Here is a 17,809-nt window from a genome sequence, read left to right on the forward strand (position 1 = left end):
CAATTACATGCTATTGTATACTACATTACCTCAGGAAATAGGTTCAAAAAAGTAGTCAGACTTCCCATGTAACGCGGGTTCAGGTTTCCCTGAAAATCTTTGCAAACATCACCCATTGAGTTTGTGGTAAAACCAGAAACAAATCCTGGTTTTCTTGAGCCCTCAGTCTTAAATACAGGGGGGGTGTTCACCTGATTTTGCAGCCTTTTCCTGTGTACTGAGGTGCAAAACATTTGGAATAGCGAATGACCTTGTAAATATTGGCTAATAATGCGTCTGCCTGGTTGAAAGTAATGAGCTGTATTCTGTTTCCAGTTCTGGTTGGCCTGCCTTAGTGCCATTCCAGTCGAGATACCCCGCAGGTACCCATGCATTAGTCTGCCTTGTCGGCGCTGGAGATGACTCCAGAGAGCAATAGAAGTCACCTTTATTTCTCAGACATAGAGTAGCTTACATACGAGCAGTAAAAATAACCTTTTATTTTTAGACAGGGAATGATTGATAGGGAATTGATGGAATAAATATGCCATAGTGCAATCAATGAAGGGCACTGGTTTTCCGCCCACAAGAGGACTCCAGTTAATTGTGATTAATGTGCCTGGCTTCTTTGGAGGGAAGGAAGAGCCAGCTGGGGAGTGATATTTGTAAAGCAGGAGAAGGGATAATAATAATAACAACTGTAATAATAACTATTTATTATACTGCTGGCCAGGCAGAGGTAATACTGGGAACGTTTTATCACGGTACGTTTTGTCAAATGCTTTTTCAAGTGCTTGCCAATATTATACTTTTAACTGTGTGAAGTAACTGAGAAATGAAAAAACCTGGTTATAAATGTGTGTGTGCTTCCAGGTTGGTCGCGATTCCTCAATACACATTTGGGATACAGAGACAATAAAACCACTCTCAGTATTAAAGGGCTATCACCAGTACGGTGTTTGCGCCGTTGATTTTTCAGGTAATAAATATTTATTTATTTATTCATTTATAATTGTCTGTATGAAAACATAAGCTAATCAGCGCATGAGCAATTGGGAATTGAAGATTTCGTATTAAAAATGTTCTCCAGTGATCAGTGTCAGACGAGAGGCTGTCTTCAAGTGGTCATTCGTACAAAGAGCTCCTGTGGAGCCCTCCACATGGGGAAACGCAAGAGCAGGTTCTGTGCCATTTAATAGCTGAGCTGATCACTTTGGAGTTTTTTGGTTGTATGAGGCAGATCTGGAGTGTTGTCTCTGCATTTTGTAGGAAATTAATCAGGGGGGCATTAATTAAATCCTGCAAGCCAATTGGGTAGCACACCGAGAAATTCAGAAAGTCCAGTTACGGAGTTCTGGGCAGAAACACAGCGTCTCTCTCCATCTTTTACTTGACATAAGAGACTCTCAGTTGAATCTTTTGGGATTTTTGCACCCCATACATTGGATTCCTGCACCAGTGCTAAATGTCCTCTTATTCCCTGGCTTCTGTTCATTCTTTAGTGGTTTGGATTTACTAGATGGGCTCTCTAACGTCACAGTGAGATGTGTGATCAGAAGGATGAGTAGTTTGGGGTCTTTGATGCCTCTTGCCTTTCTATGGTTTTCCTTTTTCAAGATGTGAATCTCATTGCCCAAATTCTGGCAGGGATGCACAGCAGTTTCAAAGCTGGATGCATGTCAGAAAGTCATTGATCACAGATAACTTCTCTCTTGGAGGTTTAACCTGGGATGTGCGTCAGACCTTTTCAAAGACCTCACACAGTTACACCATTAAACATCTGGCTTAAGCTTGTTCCATGATCTCCATGGTATTGCTTAAATGCTTTCCTGTTCAGAAGTGAACAGGTATTTTCAGAGTGAACAGAAAAGTCCCACAGCACAGCCTGTGATGAAGGTTTTTATGCCACTGCATCAGCCACTGGCTGCACAAAGGGTTTGGTGCAAACAGAGGGTCTAAGTGCACGTTTTAGACAAGATAACTTGAAGCACTAAACTCCATCCGAACTGACCACTCAAGTTTAAAAGCAGATGACAGATGTGCCTCTGAGCACAGCTCACAGTTATTTACCTGTTTGTACATATAACATTTGTAAAATTATAACATCCTTCAATGCGGTTCCGTGTTATTGCAACGTTATGTTATCTGTCTGCTCTCGTAATCATAAATGTGTTTTTCTAGCGGATGGGAAGCGCTTGGCTTCTGTTGGAATAGATGACAATCACACTGTTGTGCTCTGGGACTGGAAGAAAGGAGAAAAGCTTTCAGCAGTAAGGTAGGAATTTAACTTGGTTTTAAAATTTGTACCTAGATTTACTCTCAAATGACAGGAAGCAAAGGATAGTCATTAAAGAATAATAGTTCTCAAATAAATAAAGTGATACAGGCGATAACAGTCTTAAAACTGTGGAAGAAATAACCTGAAGCTGTGATAGAGTCATGAAGAATTAGTGCAGTGATGGTTCTGGTGAAGAAGACATAGAAAACAAATTATTTATTTACGTTTATTTGATGTGTTCGTTAAAACTCGCTCTGTGCACTTCTCTTGCCCTTCCCAGAGGGGGTGATGTGTGCTCAGCTGTTTGGATCTTTTTCATCAGAGGTCATGTCCAAAAAAACCTACATTTCTTCCCTTGCATGGATAGCAAACAGTTGAAAGGTGTTTTTCAAGCTATAGGTCTGAAGCAAGGCACTGATTATATGGAAGCATAGAGAGGAATCTAAAAGACGCAACAGCTTTTAACATTTTTAGAAGCAACTGAAATTTCCATTTAGAATTGATACAGCAGCAGAAAAATCAATTAAAAGGTGGATAAGAATGGAAATGTATTTTTAAAATGAGAGAGTTTTGAACAAGGTTTACAAGTTTACACCTTGAAGTTTCACTGTAAGCTGCCAGAGGTGTCGATGCCACGTATGTAAACCTGAAGCAAGGGTGTGCTCTTTGCGAAGAAAGCGCCACCTAGTGGATATCTGGAGTAACTGCATTACCTGCTTTGAGACATGAAGGATGAAGAGGACTCAGTCTATCAGTTTTTGGGCTTTCTTCTTCCTCGTAATCAGTTATTGTTAATGATTTGGAAGGAAATGTTAGCAAGATAGAGAAGATATACGTTAGCAAAAAAACCCAAAACCTATTTAAAAATATGAAAAATTATATTGTTATTTACAATCTTTTGCTTTGCGTTTCAGGGGGAGCAAAGATAAGATTTTTGTTGTTAAGATTAATCCTTATATGCCTGATAAATTGATTACAGTTGGAATTAAACATATGAAATTCTGGCGTAGAGCAGGTAAGGAAACTTTTCAGAATCACAGCATTTTCTGTTACTGTTGGCATTACGGCAGTAGGGGGAATTCTTTTTGAGGTCAATTTGTCATTAATTCAGAGTTACACAAGTGGAAAGGCCCCTGGGTTTCCTTCTCTCTTTATATATAATGATGATATAGCATGTCTGAAAATGCTACAGAGCTGCTCTAAATCAGGGAACAGGTTTTGGAAGAGGTGCCTTTATAATGTGTATGTTATAAAGAAGAGCAAATAGAAATACATTTAAGGTTATAAAAATCCACATAGAAAACTTCAGTCACAAAGTACTTGAAGAGGATACGTGTGCCAATGGAGACCTGTTTGTTCAGGTACTTCTTGGACTTGGCACTTAAAAACCAAGGTAAAGCTTGGGTAATGGCTTTATCTGCTTGAGAAGTGTTGGTAGTGAAAATCCATTCCCTGATACCTGTGTGGACCTCACTGTTTCACACTTCAAGACATAGATAAAGACATATGTACTAGAGGATAGCTCATCTGCCAACAACGTTCTAATTATTTGTGCAGGATTTATGCTCATCAACTCAGCGAGGTCCCTGATAAAGATTAATTGTGGAGAGAAAAGTCTGTGATGAAAAAAGGACCCCGGTTTTCTCAGTTCTGGCTCCAGCGGAAATTAATCAAGATTGCTTGGGAGCAAGCTGTTGAAATCTGTATAAATGATTAATTTTAACAATGGTGCTTGCTATCCACAGAAAGAACAAAGCGTGCCAGAGTATTTACTGAACAAATTACTGTAAATTCTTTAGAGAGGAATCTTAACCGTGATAAAAGCCTGGAGATGGTGGCTTTGAATAAAGAAATGAAGTTATTTAAACTGCCTCTTTTATTTCTGGCATTGCTCTCTCAGCAGGAGTCTCTGATGCTAGGGCCCATCTGTGCAAGGGAAAGACACTTAGGGTGTTAACGTGAGGGGTAGGGTATCAGTGCACCTTAACAAGTGCTGAATCTCCGAAATCAGCACTAGAGCAGGTGCTCTTGGTGTGAGAAGAGGCACCGTAGCAAGTGCTTTGGAGTAAATTTTCCATAAAGCAATGGCAGAGAGGTTCAGGGACCTGGCCTCTAAGTGTGAGAGCGGCGTGGAGCCCTGGGGGGCTCCTCTGTTGGACCACGTGGAGTTTAGTGAGGATTGTGAAAATATACATCAAATATAATTATATATATAGAGAGAGACTGAGAGAGCCAGAAGTTACCATGGGTTGTACCTGTCACGTGATTTTGGACACTTGTAAAGAATTTTAAAATTCATGTAGCTGTGACGTTTCTGTCATCCAGAGGCCAATACAGCGAAACTCTGAAAGAAAATTAGGAAATCCTCTCACTAAAAGCATAGTGAAGAGGATGGGATGTCAAGATTTAAACATTTGTTTTCTTTCAGGTTAATTTCAGTAGGAATTTCTGTGAACTCTGTGGTAGATGTTACGGTTTTTGTTTAGATACGAGTTTGAAAATGTGCTTTATATGTCTGTGTGGGTATATGTACATATCCAAATTCAAGTAGTAAGTTAAAATTAAGGGTTTTTTTTTCTGGAAAGATGCTGAAGAGTACAAAAATGTTATTTTGTGAGAACTCAGGCTCAGTTTTTGGAAAGTTGTGTATCTTTTTGGAACATAACTCTAAGCAGACACCTGCTGACCTGTTTTTGGCTGGACCCAGGCGGAGGACTGATCGGGAGGAAGGGCTGCATAGGCACTTTGGGCAGGACCGACACGATGATGTGTGCGGTGTACGGCTGGACGGAGGAGATGGCCTTCTCGGGAACCTCCACGGGGGACGTCTGCGTCTGGAGAGACGTGTTTCTGATCAAAACCGTCAAGGCCCATGACGGCCCGGTGTTCAGCATGCACGCCTTGGAGAAAGTAAGTGAACCAAAGTTATGTGTGTGTTCGTGTTTTGCTAGCTTAGACCAAGGTACTACCCCTTCTAATAGTTGAGCTTCAGTATAGTAGCTTTGGATAAACCATATGTGTTGTTAATATTGCAAGAACTAAGTTGTACTGACGTGTTCAGTATCAAGTATACTTGTTCCTTCATTAAATAACTGTAAATCATTTTTGAAGGCAGGATGGCACAAATATGCATATATTTGAACAATTTAAGCGCTAATCAAATCTTTACGAGGTTGGGCTTGGAGTAATGAGGCAAAATGCCAGAGGGATTTTGAGTCTAAATATCAGTGTCAGTTGAATTATTTTTCTAGTACGGTAGAAGTTCATTGGTTAGGATGGTTAAACCCAGCCTGTGTCCATGGGCTGGGCAGAACTGTGCTGCCTTCATCAGGAGAACTCAGTCACTTGGTGCTCCTGAGGTTTCCATGTGTAACATCTGCAGTTCTGCGAGTTACGGTGTTGTGTACAATCCATTTTCAGCATAGGCAGAAATCACTGCAACAATAAGGAAAGGCAGTAATTGGTTGTAACTTGTGTGGGGGTTTTGTTGACTTGGGTTGTTGTTTTGCTTTGTTGTTGCTGTTTTGTTCCCCCCCAGGGATTTGTCACTGGAGGGAAGGATGGGGTAGTTGCTCTCTGGGACGATGCCTTCGAACGCTGTCTCAAAACCTACGCCATCAAAAGGGCTGCTTTGGCTCCTGGGTCTAAAGGTAACGCAGACTTCATCCTGCTTTTATCCTATTTAAAATACCTTCTTTAGAAAACTCATTCTGGGGATTTGCTTTTCCCAAATGGAGGAAATCCACATTTGACATAACAAATACTAACAATGATTTTTAAAAGCGTTATTGATTCTAAAGAAGTGATTTTTCTGTTGGGAGGTAATGGTATGTTGCAGTGTCTGTTTGCACAGTTGGTGGGTGCAGATCGCAATATTTATGTTGTTATCTGCCTAAATTAATTGATACAACCTTGAGTCTCTTACCACCAAGGTGATATTTTTGAAGGGGCAACCAAGCACCTGTTATATTTCTAGTCATGCAGCGCCTTGTCTGATCTGTTTTGTTTTGGAGGAGGAATGGAATTCAGAGCTGTGGTTAGTTTTGTACGGAACTGGTACATTTTATGACGTAATTTTCTGTAAATGCATATCTGTTTTGAAATTAGTTAAGAACACTTTCATTCCTTTTATTCCTGTTTGTTCCATTTATTCATGATCTCAGTGGTGATTTACAGGTTTCCCTATTTAACATCCTAAATAGCCGTTTCTCTTTCCCCCTCAATCTTAAAATTACATCTGCTGTGTTCTAATGTGTATAGCTTGGTTTTCAAAAATCACGAATGACAACACCCATTAAATAAAGTATTCTGCTGCAGAGTATCTCATTCTTGTATCTGTTTAATAAAAAGCTGGATCTGAAGGTACCATAAATGCTACTAATGTAGTAATACAGCATCTGCTTCACATGGGCATCTTTTCACTAGGTTTGCCAGCGAGTCAGGCTGATTAAACTTCAGAGATGCTCAGTTGAGAAGGAGGATCAGTGTCAGTGGGGTAACTGCTGAACAAATACACAAGTTCTTCCGTGCAGGAGTGTATTTTGAATTGGTTCCTTTTTTACAGTGAGAATGTAATGTGCAGATGTGTGAAAAATGCTCTTTAAGGCGTGCTTGAGAACGTTACCGCTTTTGAATGTTCTAGGTCTCCTCTTAGAAGATAATCCTTCTATACGTGCCATATCTTTAGGACATGGTCATATTTTAGTGGGCACAAAGAATGGTGAAATACTGGAGGTGGATAAAAGTGGACCAATAACTCTGCTGGTTCAGGTGCGTGTTAAATATGAGTCAAATATTGCATACCCAAAGCACTGTTTTGTTTTACAGGTAAAAACTGTTGCGAAATAACAAGTGTTTTAATTATTAGTGGTGTTAGCGAGTTACTGTCACTTCACAGATTTTTAGTGCTAGGTTAGATCATAATGTCTCTTTAATGAGGAAAACATCACAAACTTTCATGTACTAATTTGTTAACAAGTTCATCCTTTCAAGCAGAACGAGATCACACTTCTGTCAAAGGAAAAAAAGAAGTGTGAAAGTTGATCCCCCACCGAATTCCTTATTAACTTTCTGAGCCCTAACTACTCTTATTATTTTTAAAATTGTCTCCTTGAGGTTTATTTTTAGATTTTCTTTGTAATTATGTAAAAAACATTTCAGTTTTCTTTGCCGTACCAGACAGACTGCATTTCTTAAGCCTGACATTTTATATCATATTGTCATAGGATTTTCTTTCATGCTTAAATGAAAACCTGTGGATCTTTGATTCACACTTGTGAGTGGCTGATGCAATATGTGAAGAACTAGATTTTTTAAGGGCTTTATTAGAACCTAAGGGAAATTTAAAAATGTAGATTATAGCATCATAGGGTAGTTTGGGATGGACCTTTAGAGGTCATCTGGTCAAACCACCCTGCAATGAGACATCTGCAACCAGACCAGGGTGCTCAGAGCCCCATCCAACCTGGCCTTGAATATCTGCAGGGATGGGGACCTAACTCCTCTGGGCAACCTGGGCCAGTGATCCACCGCCCTCAGCGTAATAAAAATCCTCCTTGTATGTAGTCCAAATCTACCTTATTTTAATTTAAAACTACTACCCCTTATCCTATTGCAGCAGACCCTGCTATGAAGTCTGGTCCTATCTTTCTTATAGGCCCCCTTTAAGTATTGAAAGGCCTTGTAAGCAAGGTTCGCAGGCTGAACAGCCCCAACTCTCTCAGCCTTTCCTTATAGGAGAAGTGCTTCTCTGATCATTTTTGTGGCCTTCTCTGGACCCACTCCAACAGGTCCATGTCCTTCTTATACTGAGGGCCCAAGAACTGGAAGCAGCACTGCAGATGGGGTCTGACCAGAGCAGAGCAGAGGGGCAGGATCCCCTCCCTGGCCCTGCTGGCCACACTGCTTGTGGTGCAGCCCAGGATGCGGTTGGCCTTCTAGGCCGCGAGCACACACTGCTGCCTTATGTGCAGCTTCTCATCCACCAATACCCCCAAATCCTTTCTGCAGGGCTGCTCTCAATCCCTTCAGGCCCCAGCCTGTACTGATTGCCCTGACCCACATGCAGGACCTTGTGCTTGGCTTTGTTGAACCTCATGAGGTTCACCTGGGCCCACTTCTCCAGCCTGTCCAGAGGGACCTGGACAGCAGCCATCCCTCTGCTGTGTCAACTGCACCTCCCAGCTTGGTGGCATCTGCAGACCTGCTGAGGGTGCCCTTGATCCCTTGACATAGGTATCTGTGAGGATTATTTCTCAGGGAAAGTTTCTCTCTGGTACTAGTTACTCTAATTTGCACTTTACCGTAAGTAACAGGGGGAGGTTTTTTCCTCAGGTTTTTATTTATTGTCCTTTGAAGATATGTTATTTCATATTTCAGTTTAAAATACAAAGTATTCTGATTCGTTGTGTTTTTTCAGGGTCACATGGAGGGGGAAGTTTGGGGTCTAGCTACTCATCCTCATTTACCTATTTGTGCCACTGTAAGTGATGACAAAACCTTAAGAATATGGGATTTATCTCCTAGCCATTGTATGTTAGCTGTTCGCAAATTGAAGAAGGGTAAGATGCTTAGTATGAACAAATATTTAACTGAATTCAGTTGACATTTACTAGCATGAATCTTTCAGAAGCAAGACAAATTACTTTATTTGCTTAAGTTATTTTATCAATGCTATATTCGCGAGTTTTGTAGTGCTTAGGATGAATCTGTACGAAAGATTTCTGTGCAATACTTTTCTTAAATTATTTGCAACTGTAGCATTTAAATTAGTGAATTTACAATAGGAGTTGATCAAATTGTGTAAACCTGCCATGTTGCTTATAGAAATTTTTGGACGAAATCTTAGAAGTGCTGTTGAATTTTTCTTCTCTGTGAATGTTGGAAGAATCGGGAATGTCAAGGAAAGAGAACGGCCATAAAATTCTTACATCTTGTACACTGTATAAGTAAATTCTGTTTTGACAGATGGGAAATCTGTTGTAAGTGACATCATATAAGGAGACTTTTTTAGAGTTAGACCAGACTGGCCTTAACAAAGCAAAGGAATATAATAGGCTTCTCTGTTTGCATTCAGTAAAGCGTTTTGATCCAAACCTGATAGGAAGCTTAGTTGAAGATGTCTTGGACTGATACAGTAAACATAAAAAGAGTTATGAGCTGCCACAAGCAGGGATTAAACAAGGAAGTTTCAAGTTGGTGAAGTCTGCTCAAGTCTTTGGGCTGAGATTTCTTAACGTTTTTAAGAGTCATTTTGGCAGAAAAATAAGAACTGCAGTGACTTAATTTGCTGATGCAGTTTGAGATGCTTTGGCAGTCTTAAAAAGCACCTGAAAGAGCTGGCTACTTCTGCAGACTGCAGTAATGGAAATGAGATAATATTTGGGAATTAAAAAAGGCAAGGCTCGATGACTGTATGAAAAATGTCTTTGTAACTGGGGAGCAGAAGGCTTAGGATGTTGTAGCTGATCACAGGATGACAATTATGTGTGATAGGGGTGCTTTTCCCAGGACATACTGAAGTATCCATGTCATTTACAAGAGGCTAATCTGAATATTTTTGGTGTATACTTCTCATCTGTGCTCAGCTGAACAAAACTAAGCTGCAAGTTGAGCATGGAGAAGGAGGAGCTGCAGGATAATGAGTGAGCAGCTTTGTGGTGGAGTCAGCAAAGTAAGGGATTAATGTCTCCAAGTTTATTAGAAGAACAAATAGTAGGGAAAAGTATTTACACTAATGGAAAATTCTGGCATGGGATAAGCTGACCATACATAAATTTAGTTTACAAATAAAACTTGACATGCTTATTAAAAGGATGATATGACTTACTGACCATGGTAGCAAACAGCTCTATTCTGTGAGTCCAGAAGGCTTTTTCCAGCTGTATTCTCCTTACCGGAGCAAATGATAGCAAACAACTGGCACCAGATACTGAGAAAGAGAGCAAATTAAAAATTTATAGACAGTAGTGATTAGTATGTATTACTAATGTAGAACATATGACAATTAATATGCAAATAAAAGTAGTCTGAGATGCTGGGGTTGTGTACTTGTTGATTTGCCAATAGCTTCTGTGTGCTGCAGGTGTAGAGCTTGCAAATGATGTTGACAGCATCTAAAAAATGTCATTATACTGTATCCTATAAGAATAGTTTTCCTTTACTAATGGAAAACTAAACCTAAAAGAAAGACTATGCACTGCAGATGTACTTGAATACTGTTTCTCTATTCCCCATAGGCGGCAGGTGCTGCTGCTTTTCTCCTGATGGAAAAGCATTGGCCGTGGGTCTCAATGATGGAAGTTTTCTGATAGTTAACGCAGATACCCTGGAAGATTTAGTCTCCTTCCAGCACAGGAAAGATGTCATTTCAGAAATCAGATTTTCTCCTGGTAAGTGATGTAAAATGCAGATTCTTACATCAAGTTTGTTCAGGCAAGCTTTATAACCTTGGAAAGATAAAAGTAGAGATTTGTAATGCTCTTTTAAACGCAGTGAGTCAGCAAGACTGATAGAAACAGTTTGAAAAGTACTGAGTGTGAAGTCCTATGGTGCTTATTTAAGGATGAGATTATTGGAGTAGGTTTGCTCGTAGTAACCTCCTGAAAGCAGCAGTTTTAAATCACAAGCATCCAGCAGCCTCCCTGGGTCCGTAGGACTCCACTTGATGAGCTGCACGAGTCTGGTTCTTCACAGAGGTTGCCGTCAGCTGATGAGAAGGCTTGAAACTGGTGTGTCACAAAGTTCTGACCTCTTCTTCCTCCTTTTTCTCCCTACAGTGCTTAGCACTCTCAGTCAGGCTTATTATTATTATTACTACTATTATTACTATTTTTTCCAAACAGTACAGCTCTTATTTAGCAACTCAAATGCATGGCCTAAACTAATAACACTACTTTAGTTAAAATACTCTCCTGTGAGTAAATTGCTGATACCAGCTCTCATGCAACATTGGTTTCTGGTTACCTAAGCCTTACCACTCTTTGAGTGCAAGAAATGTTTACAGTTTCCCCAAATAGTTTTTGTTTTATTGAAGATGTAATGATGTGATAGCTGTATATTTCACACTGATTGATTATGTGATAGGAACATCAGTCTGCTGGGAAACTCATTTCAGAGGAATCTGAGTTCCATATGGCTAAATCCCAGAATGTTCTTATGTTTAATGTACAGAGCACTGCAATTACTGAAAATACCTCATGTTTCTCCTGCTGTGTTTTAGGGGCTGGAAAGTACTTGGCTGTAGCATCCTGTGACAACTTTGTGGATATTTACAACGTAATGAGCAGCAAACGAGTAGGGATCTGCAAAGGAGCCTCCAGCTATATCACACACATGGACTGGGACATAAGAGGTAAGTAAAAACCCACTGCAAGACTGATTACATTACAGACTAAATACAGTACATCTACAGTATGAATTTACAGGATCACTGACAGATTTGGGTTTTTCAGTTTATGAATATGCTCACAGCATCTGGATAAATATAAAAATACTATTTATACATTTGGAAGTTTTGCAATTTGAAGTGAAATAGATTGTCTCTGTAGATTGATTTGGGTTTTGGTTTGGTGTTTTTACATCTTCTGTGCTTATAGTTTTACTTCTACTTGTGGCATAATGTACTGCATAATGCAGTTGCATCTGTAGCTCAGGAATACATATCCTTGTTGTCAAAAATAGCAGAAAGACTGGATTTCCTGGCTCCCTGGGTCTTAATAGATTATTAATTTAAACAGTAACTTTAGTCTTGCTTCATATAAAAGCAATGCAGGGCAGTTGTTCAAACTGTTAGTTCCTGCTCTTCTTTGGGCTCCTCAGCTCCAGAAGGACGGGAACTGCTTGAAAGAGTCCAGCAGGGCCACAGAGATGCTGGAGGGAGTGGAGCATCTCCTGCTGAGGAGCGGCTGAGGGAGCTGGGGCTCTGGAGCTTGGAGCAGAGGAGACTGAGGGGTGCCCTCATTCCTGAGGATCCATGGGGAAAGGGCAGTGTCAGGAGGAAGGAGCCAGGCTCTGCTCTGGGATGGCCAATGCCAGGACAAGGAGCAATGGTCCCAAGCTGGAGCACAGGAGGTTCAAGCTGAAGATGAGGCCAAACTTTGTGAGTGTGAGGGTTCTGGAGCATGGCCCAGGCTGCCCAGAGAGGTTGTGGAGTCTCCTTGTGTGGAGACACCCAAAGCCCTGGCCGTGTTCCTGTGTGACTGCTCTGGTGATCCTGCTCTGGCAGGGGTTGCACTGGGGGAGCTTTCCAGGGCCCTTCCAGCTCCTCACATCCTGTGATTCTGTGATTCTACATAATCACTTTTGAAACACTGCTGCTTCCAGTTTAATTTAGTGTTAATTAACATCTTGAGTGTTATGATTTGGCTTCCTCAGAGAATTTTGAAAACAGGAGGAGGACAGAAACATAGATGAGAGTTTCCCTCAGAAAAGAAGTGGTATAAAGGCGAGCAGAAGTGAGCTGCTTGAAGCAGCCATTGACCAGGCTGTGTATGCACTTCTCAAACCCAAGAGCACGTACATGCTGCTCAGCCAATTGTCACGAGCAAGCTCTGAATTACACCCAGTTCATTTTGCCTACCGCAACCATAAACAGGAGAGAAAAGTGTTGCGTTATTGCAGTTTTCAAAGAGAGGAGGAAGGAAGGACTGTAAATTTAAGGGATCAAAGGATCCAGATCTTCAGAAGTTCATTCTTCCACATACACTGCTTATGTTTGCAATGTTTTCCAATGAAAACAAATGATTTGTGTAATGCTGTTAGCCACAAAAATTTAAAAAGAGCCTTTTTTTAAAAAATTGATTCTTCTATTTAATGTTACTGTAAAGTTCTGTCATATGTTTTATAGGGAAGCTCTTGCAAGTCAACACTGGTGCTAAAGAACAGTTGTTTTTTGAAGCTCCTCGTGGGAAAAAACAGACAATTCCTAGTTTGGAGGTGAGGAAACAGCCTGCCTTCTTGTTTGCAAATTAGCATTATGATACCAGTATCTGTGCCACGGAAGAGGGGATGATGTATAGAGCTGCCATTTTAATTGTCCCATTGAAAAAGCCTGTGTTTAGGCACTTGCTGTCCTTCATCCTTTTTTGCAGCCTGTTCAATTCGATAATGTGATCAGAATGATGAGATACATAGGGGATATCACATTCGTCTCTCCTGTGAAGAAATGGACATTTGGCTGGCTTATGCACTCATGGAAATCTCCCTGCACTTCTGGGTGCCTCTTTGGGTACCTAAACACCTTTGAAACCCATTGCGGATTGCTTAGCACTAACCTCGCTGTGGAGGACCTTGTCTGTCTTTACATGACAGTGCAGTATAGCATACATAATAGACATAGACAAGCATGGCATATTGTAGCTGTTATATTGGCTTGTTTTCTTAGACAGAGATCGCTGTCACAGGACAGAGACTGAAAATGGGTAATTTTCAAATAGTGTTTTCTATGAGATTGAAAAGGCAGTACTGAAAAATGTGATTTTTCTCTGGCCTGGAAAGAATTTTTAGACTACTTCTAGAGGTTTTGGAACTGGATGTTAATAGAGGTAAAATTAAGGGCCTTGAATGAAATCCTGCATAGCCAGAAAATAAGTGGTTAACATGTCAAAATACTGTATTTTATCTGTGACATATCTTTCGGTGCAAGGACTTTCTTGAGATCAGATATGGAAGCAAACTGCCTGGGAAGAAGCGTGCTGTCTGAAACAGGTTGTTTTTGTAGGTGGAGAAGATTGGCTGGGCATCATGGACAAGCGTTCTGGGCTCCTGCTGTGAAGGGATCTGGCCGATAATTGGTGAAGTGACGGATGTAACCGCCTCATGCCTCACCAGCGACAGCAAAGTGTTAGCCACGGGAGATGACTTCGGGTTTGTGAAACTGTTCCGATACCCTGCTAAAGTAAGTAATTCTCAGCTGTTTATTGGTTAGTAATACTGCCTTCTCAAAGCTGTAAAAATGCATCACTCGGAATGAAATAGTGCTTTTATGCTTTGTCCTAATGATCAAAGATTGCGTTCAGTATTACACTGCAACGTGCAATGCATTAAACTTCTAGTCAGTAGGAATGACCGTTCCAGGTCGGACTAAAGAGCCATCTCGTGTAGTGTCCTATTGCTGACAGTGGCAATTGCATAGGAGAAAAGGTGGAATGGGACAGGCGCTGTATGATAATACCTTAGGCATTCATATCCCCAATGTGGGTTTTATCAATGCTGTTTTTAGCCCCTTAAACTCTTGGTCTGGAAGGCAACGAACATTTCTTCCCAACCTTCATTTGATTTTATAGACCTTCGTTCTGTCCAACCTCAGTCATTTTTCTTTAATATTGTTTAATCATGCATCACGGAAAAGCCATTCCAGAAGCACATTATGTTTTTATTGCTCTTCTAGAGCCTTTCTAGCTTTCCTGTACATTCATCAGTAAATAAGTCTTCAATTTTGAATGTTTTGCCATGGTAGAGATGGAAACAGCGCGCAAGTATTGACTCAAAATACCCTATGTGTGTTTTATTTGTAATCTGTTAGATTATTTTCTCTCTTAGGAAGAATGAACCAGTGTTTATTTCTGGAATCTGTTTTTAAACAAGTTCTTGGATGTTTGGTGTGGAAATATGGTTAACATTTAATGAAGCTGGTATAGGAGACAAATTGTGCGATAAATACAAACGCAAAACTGATGAAGCACCAACTATAAAGGAGTTACCAACTCGCTTCAGTTCTAACTACCAGACTGGTTAAGTTTGATCTGTGCCTTTTCTTCTCCCTCCCTAGGGCAAGTTTGGGAAATTCAAGAGGTATATTGCTCACAGTACCCACGTAACAAATGTGCGATGGACCTACGACGACAGCTTGTTGGTCACTGTTGGGGGAGCAGACACCTCTTTAATGCTGTGGACTTACGAGGTGGAAGGACATCGGGATAGCAGGCAGTGTGACAGCGAAGAGTCTGATCTAGATTCTGAAGAAGATGGAGGTCAGTAATTCATAAAACTACCTGGATTATGCTGTCTCAAGAAGACTTTATTAATGGAAAACTGCTAATTAAGAAATAGTCCATTTTTAGATAAGGTTGTTTTGGTATATAGTAAACATCATCTTGATGTGCCTGACTGCCCCTAAGCATTGTGCAGACCTATAGATGCATCCTGAACAGCCTGACACTAAATCTTCCACAACTTAACCCCAGTTAAGTTTCACGTAGCGAGGTTCTTTATAAGTGACCCAGAGTTAAGGCAAACCAAGCAGAAATGAGGTAGCTCTGAGTGGCCCTTGAATCACTGTTAATAATTTTTTCTACAAAGATATTGCAGCGTTGTGGGGTTTTTTTTCTGAAAGTGTCTTGTATTAACAATGTTCATGATTCCCAGCTACTTTCTTTCTGTTGTGTATTATGTTAGTAGTATTACATGGTACGAGTGTCCTTGTACTCCAGTGAGTTGTTGAAACCTGCACAAATTAGGATTTTAATTTGTTTTTTCTGGTGCCTTGCCTTGTTTTGATACTGTTCACTCTGATTTTGTTAGGTTATGACAGTGATGTGACGAGGGAAAATGAAATTAATTACACCATCAAAGCCTTATCAACAAACATTAGACCGATGTTTGGAATTAAGCCTCATCTGCAACAAAAGGAGCCAACCTTAGATGAAAGGTAATTGCTAAATTACAATTCTAGCCAGGAAAGCAATCTGAAAAGATGATGAGTAGTAAAACATAATTATATTGGAATATATCTGCAACTTAAAAGGGTATGCATGAAAAGAGGGGAAGTATTTCTTTGGAGAAAACACATTGAGGAGTGCTGGTATGAAAGAGAGGGAAGCGACGAAAACACAGCACAGTATAGTTGGGTGTAAGGATATAGAGAAATAGATTGGAAACTTCCTGCAGGAGTGAGGAATCTGATACTCGGAATGCATGGAAGTTCATGGAAGAATTTCACTGCCTGCATTATTTAAAAGTTTGGAGCCTTAAAACTTGAAGAAAAGTTTTTGTGAAGGATGAAACCGGAGTATGGTTACTGTTGCATTTTAGCTTCTGTTCTGCTGAGGTTAATGTTGTGTAAGAACTGTGAATGTTTCAGTAAGTCTACTTTCATAGATACTGATTTTTATTTTCTTTTTATTTGCCTTTCCTTTTGCTTCCTATGAAGGCAGGGGGTAGTAAGGTAAGTTGATTTACACAAACTCCAGAATCAAACATGTTTTAATCACTTAATTTACTTGGGATAGCAATTATACTTTGAAATAGACGTGAAGCCTTTAACTCTTTACTGTCAAGTAGTAGCTTGTTAATGGGTAGAGAAGAGACAAAGAGTAAGCCTGGTTCTCAGTGTGAGTAGACGTCAGTGGGTGCAGAGGGGAGCCTTATTGACCTGATGCAGCATTTTACCTGGACTGCTTAAGGATCTGAGCTGTTGGGTCCACACAGCATTCGTGGGACTGGCTTAGGTCTCTGCTTTAGGTCACAGTGAGTTTCTGCACACACTCTATGTAGAATATAAACATGCTCAAAAATGCACTTGTAGGTTTGTACCACAGTGGCTCCTTAGGCTGTAGGTCACCCTGCAGACTGAGCTGCCAGGACACTTGGCTAAGAAAGGAGACCCCTCTCATACCTCCCTGCACCCCATTTCCACCATGAAACTGCATCTCTGTGGTGGCAGATGACAGAACTGTGTTAATCTCTCTGTATCCTTCTGCAGGCACCTTGGCATAATCAGGAAAGCCGCTGTCTTCATCTAAATTTTAGATCACACCACTGGCAACCTTTATCAAATGAATTCTGTTCTTAGGCTTTTGGGTTTAGGCTCTGTAAATTCAGTGTCTGTGTGAGTACAGAGCGTGTATAGCTTACACAGACTTGTGTGTTTGTTCATTTACACGTATTTGGGTATACAGCTCAGTGTGGGTAGTGTCTCTGTGGCATTCCATGTTACGTGTAGGCTTGTTATATTGGCTGCCAAACATGAGAAGAGATCCATTTCTTGTAATCTTCATTGGAGTCCTTGTGTTCTCAGGTACACTGGGGCAGAACGGGCTTCTGAGAAGGTCTTTCAAGTAATTTTCACTTTATGTATAAAGGAGATTCCTTACCAGAAAGTATCTGAACCTCTTTTACTACTGGGTGTAGGAAGAGTTTAATTCTCTATGGGAGATGAGGGGGAAATTCCTACCAGATAACTGAACTCTAAGGCTGTGTATAAAGACTTTGAAGACCATACCAAAAATGCAGTTACTACCTGAGCTTGTTGTACCTGACAAATGAGTGGAATTCACAACCGCCAGCTGAGTAGTGAAGTTCCCTCTGTATGGAAGGAATATGATTTTAGTATCCAAAGTATTAAATGAGATAAACACCACAACCGTACCTGAAATCCCATCTTGTTTCCTGCTTCTGTCTGACCAAACTGCATCTGTGAGGCCAGGAGCTGTGGTCTGAGTCCATGGCAAGGGTTTAGAGTCAGAAATCACTCAACTGGGTACCAAAAATTGATTCACTGGGATTGTTTTTATTCTAATATTAATTAATTAATAATAATTTAATTATAATAAT

General features: G+C 40.5%; 1 protein-coding gene across 1 annotated transcript in view; it reads left to right on the forward strand.

The window, feature by feature from the left end:
- LOC104536879 (echinoderm microtubule-associated protein-like 5) overlaps nt 1-15,932 on the forward strand; it is a gene marked incomplete at its 5' end in the record, with an annotated part of 41,547 nt that extends 25,615 nt beyond the window's left edge. Inside the window, 13 exons of the mRNA XM_010179616.1 lie at nt 853-958; nt 2,161-2,254; nt 3,172-3,272; nt 4,965-5,167; nt 5,796-5,907; nt 6,900-7,027; nt 8,676-8,817; nt 10,495-10,647; nt 11,478-11,609; nt 13,104-13,192; nt 13,977-14,153; nt 15,027-15,228; nt 15,779-15,932. Of these exons, the coding sequence (XP_010177918.1) occupies nt 853-958; nt 2,161-2,254; nt 3,172-3,272; nt 4,965-5,167; nt 5,796-5,907; nt 6,900-7,027; nt 8,676-8,817; nt 10,495-10,647; nt 11,478-11,609; nt 13,104-13,192; nt 13,977-14,153; nt 15,027-15,228; nt 15,779-15,909 (1,770 nt within the window). The remainder of the gene's footprint in view (nt 1-852; nt 959-2,160; nt 2,255-3,171; nt 3,273-4,964; nt 5,168-5,795; nt 5,908-6,899; nt 7,028-8,675; nt 8,818-10,494; nt 10,648-11,477; nt 11,610-13,103; nt 13,193-13,976; nt 14,154-15,026; nt 15,229-15,778) is intronic.
- Between the last annotated feature and the right edge of the window lie 1,877 nt (nt 15,933-17,809).

The sequence above is a fragment of the Mesitornis unicolor genome, unplaced genomic scaffold (assembly GCF_000695765.1).
Source record: "Mesitornis unicolor isolate BGI_N332 unplaced genomic scaffold, ASM69576v1 scaffold24132, whole genome shotgun sequence".
Taxonomy (NCBI): Eukaryota; Metazoa; Chordata; class Aves; order Mesitornithiformes; family Mesitornithidae; genus Mesitornis; species Mesitornis unicolor.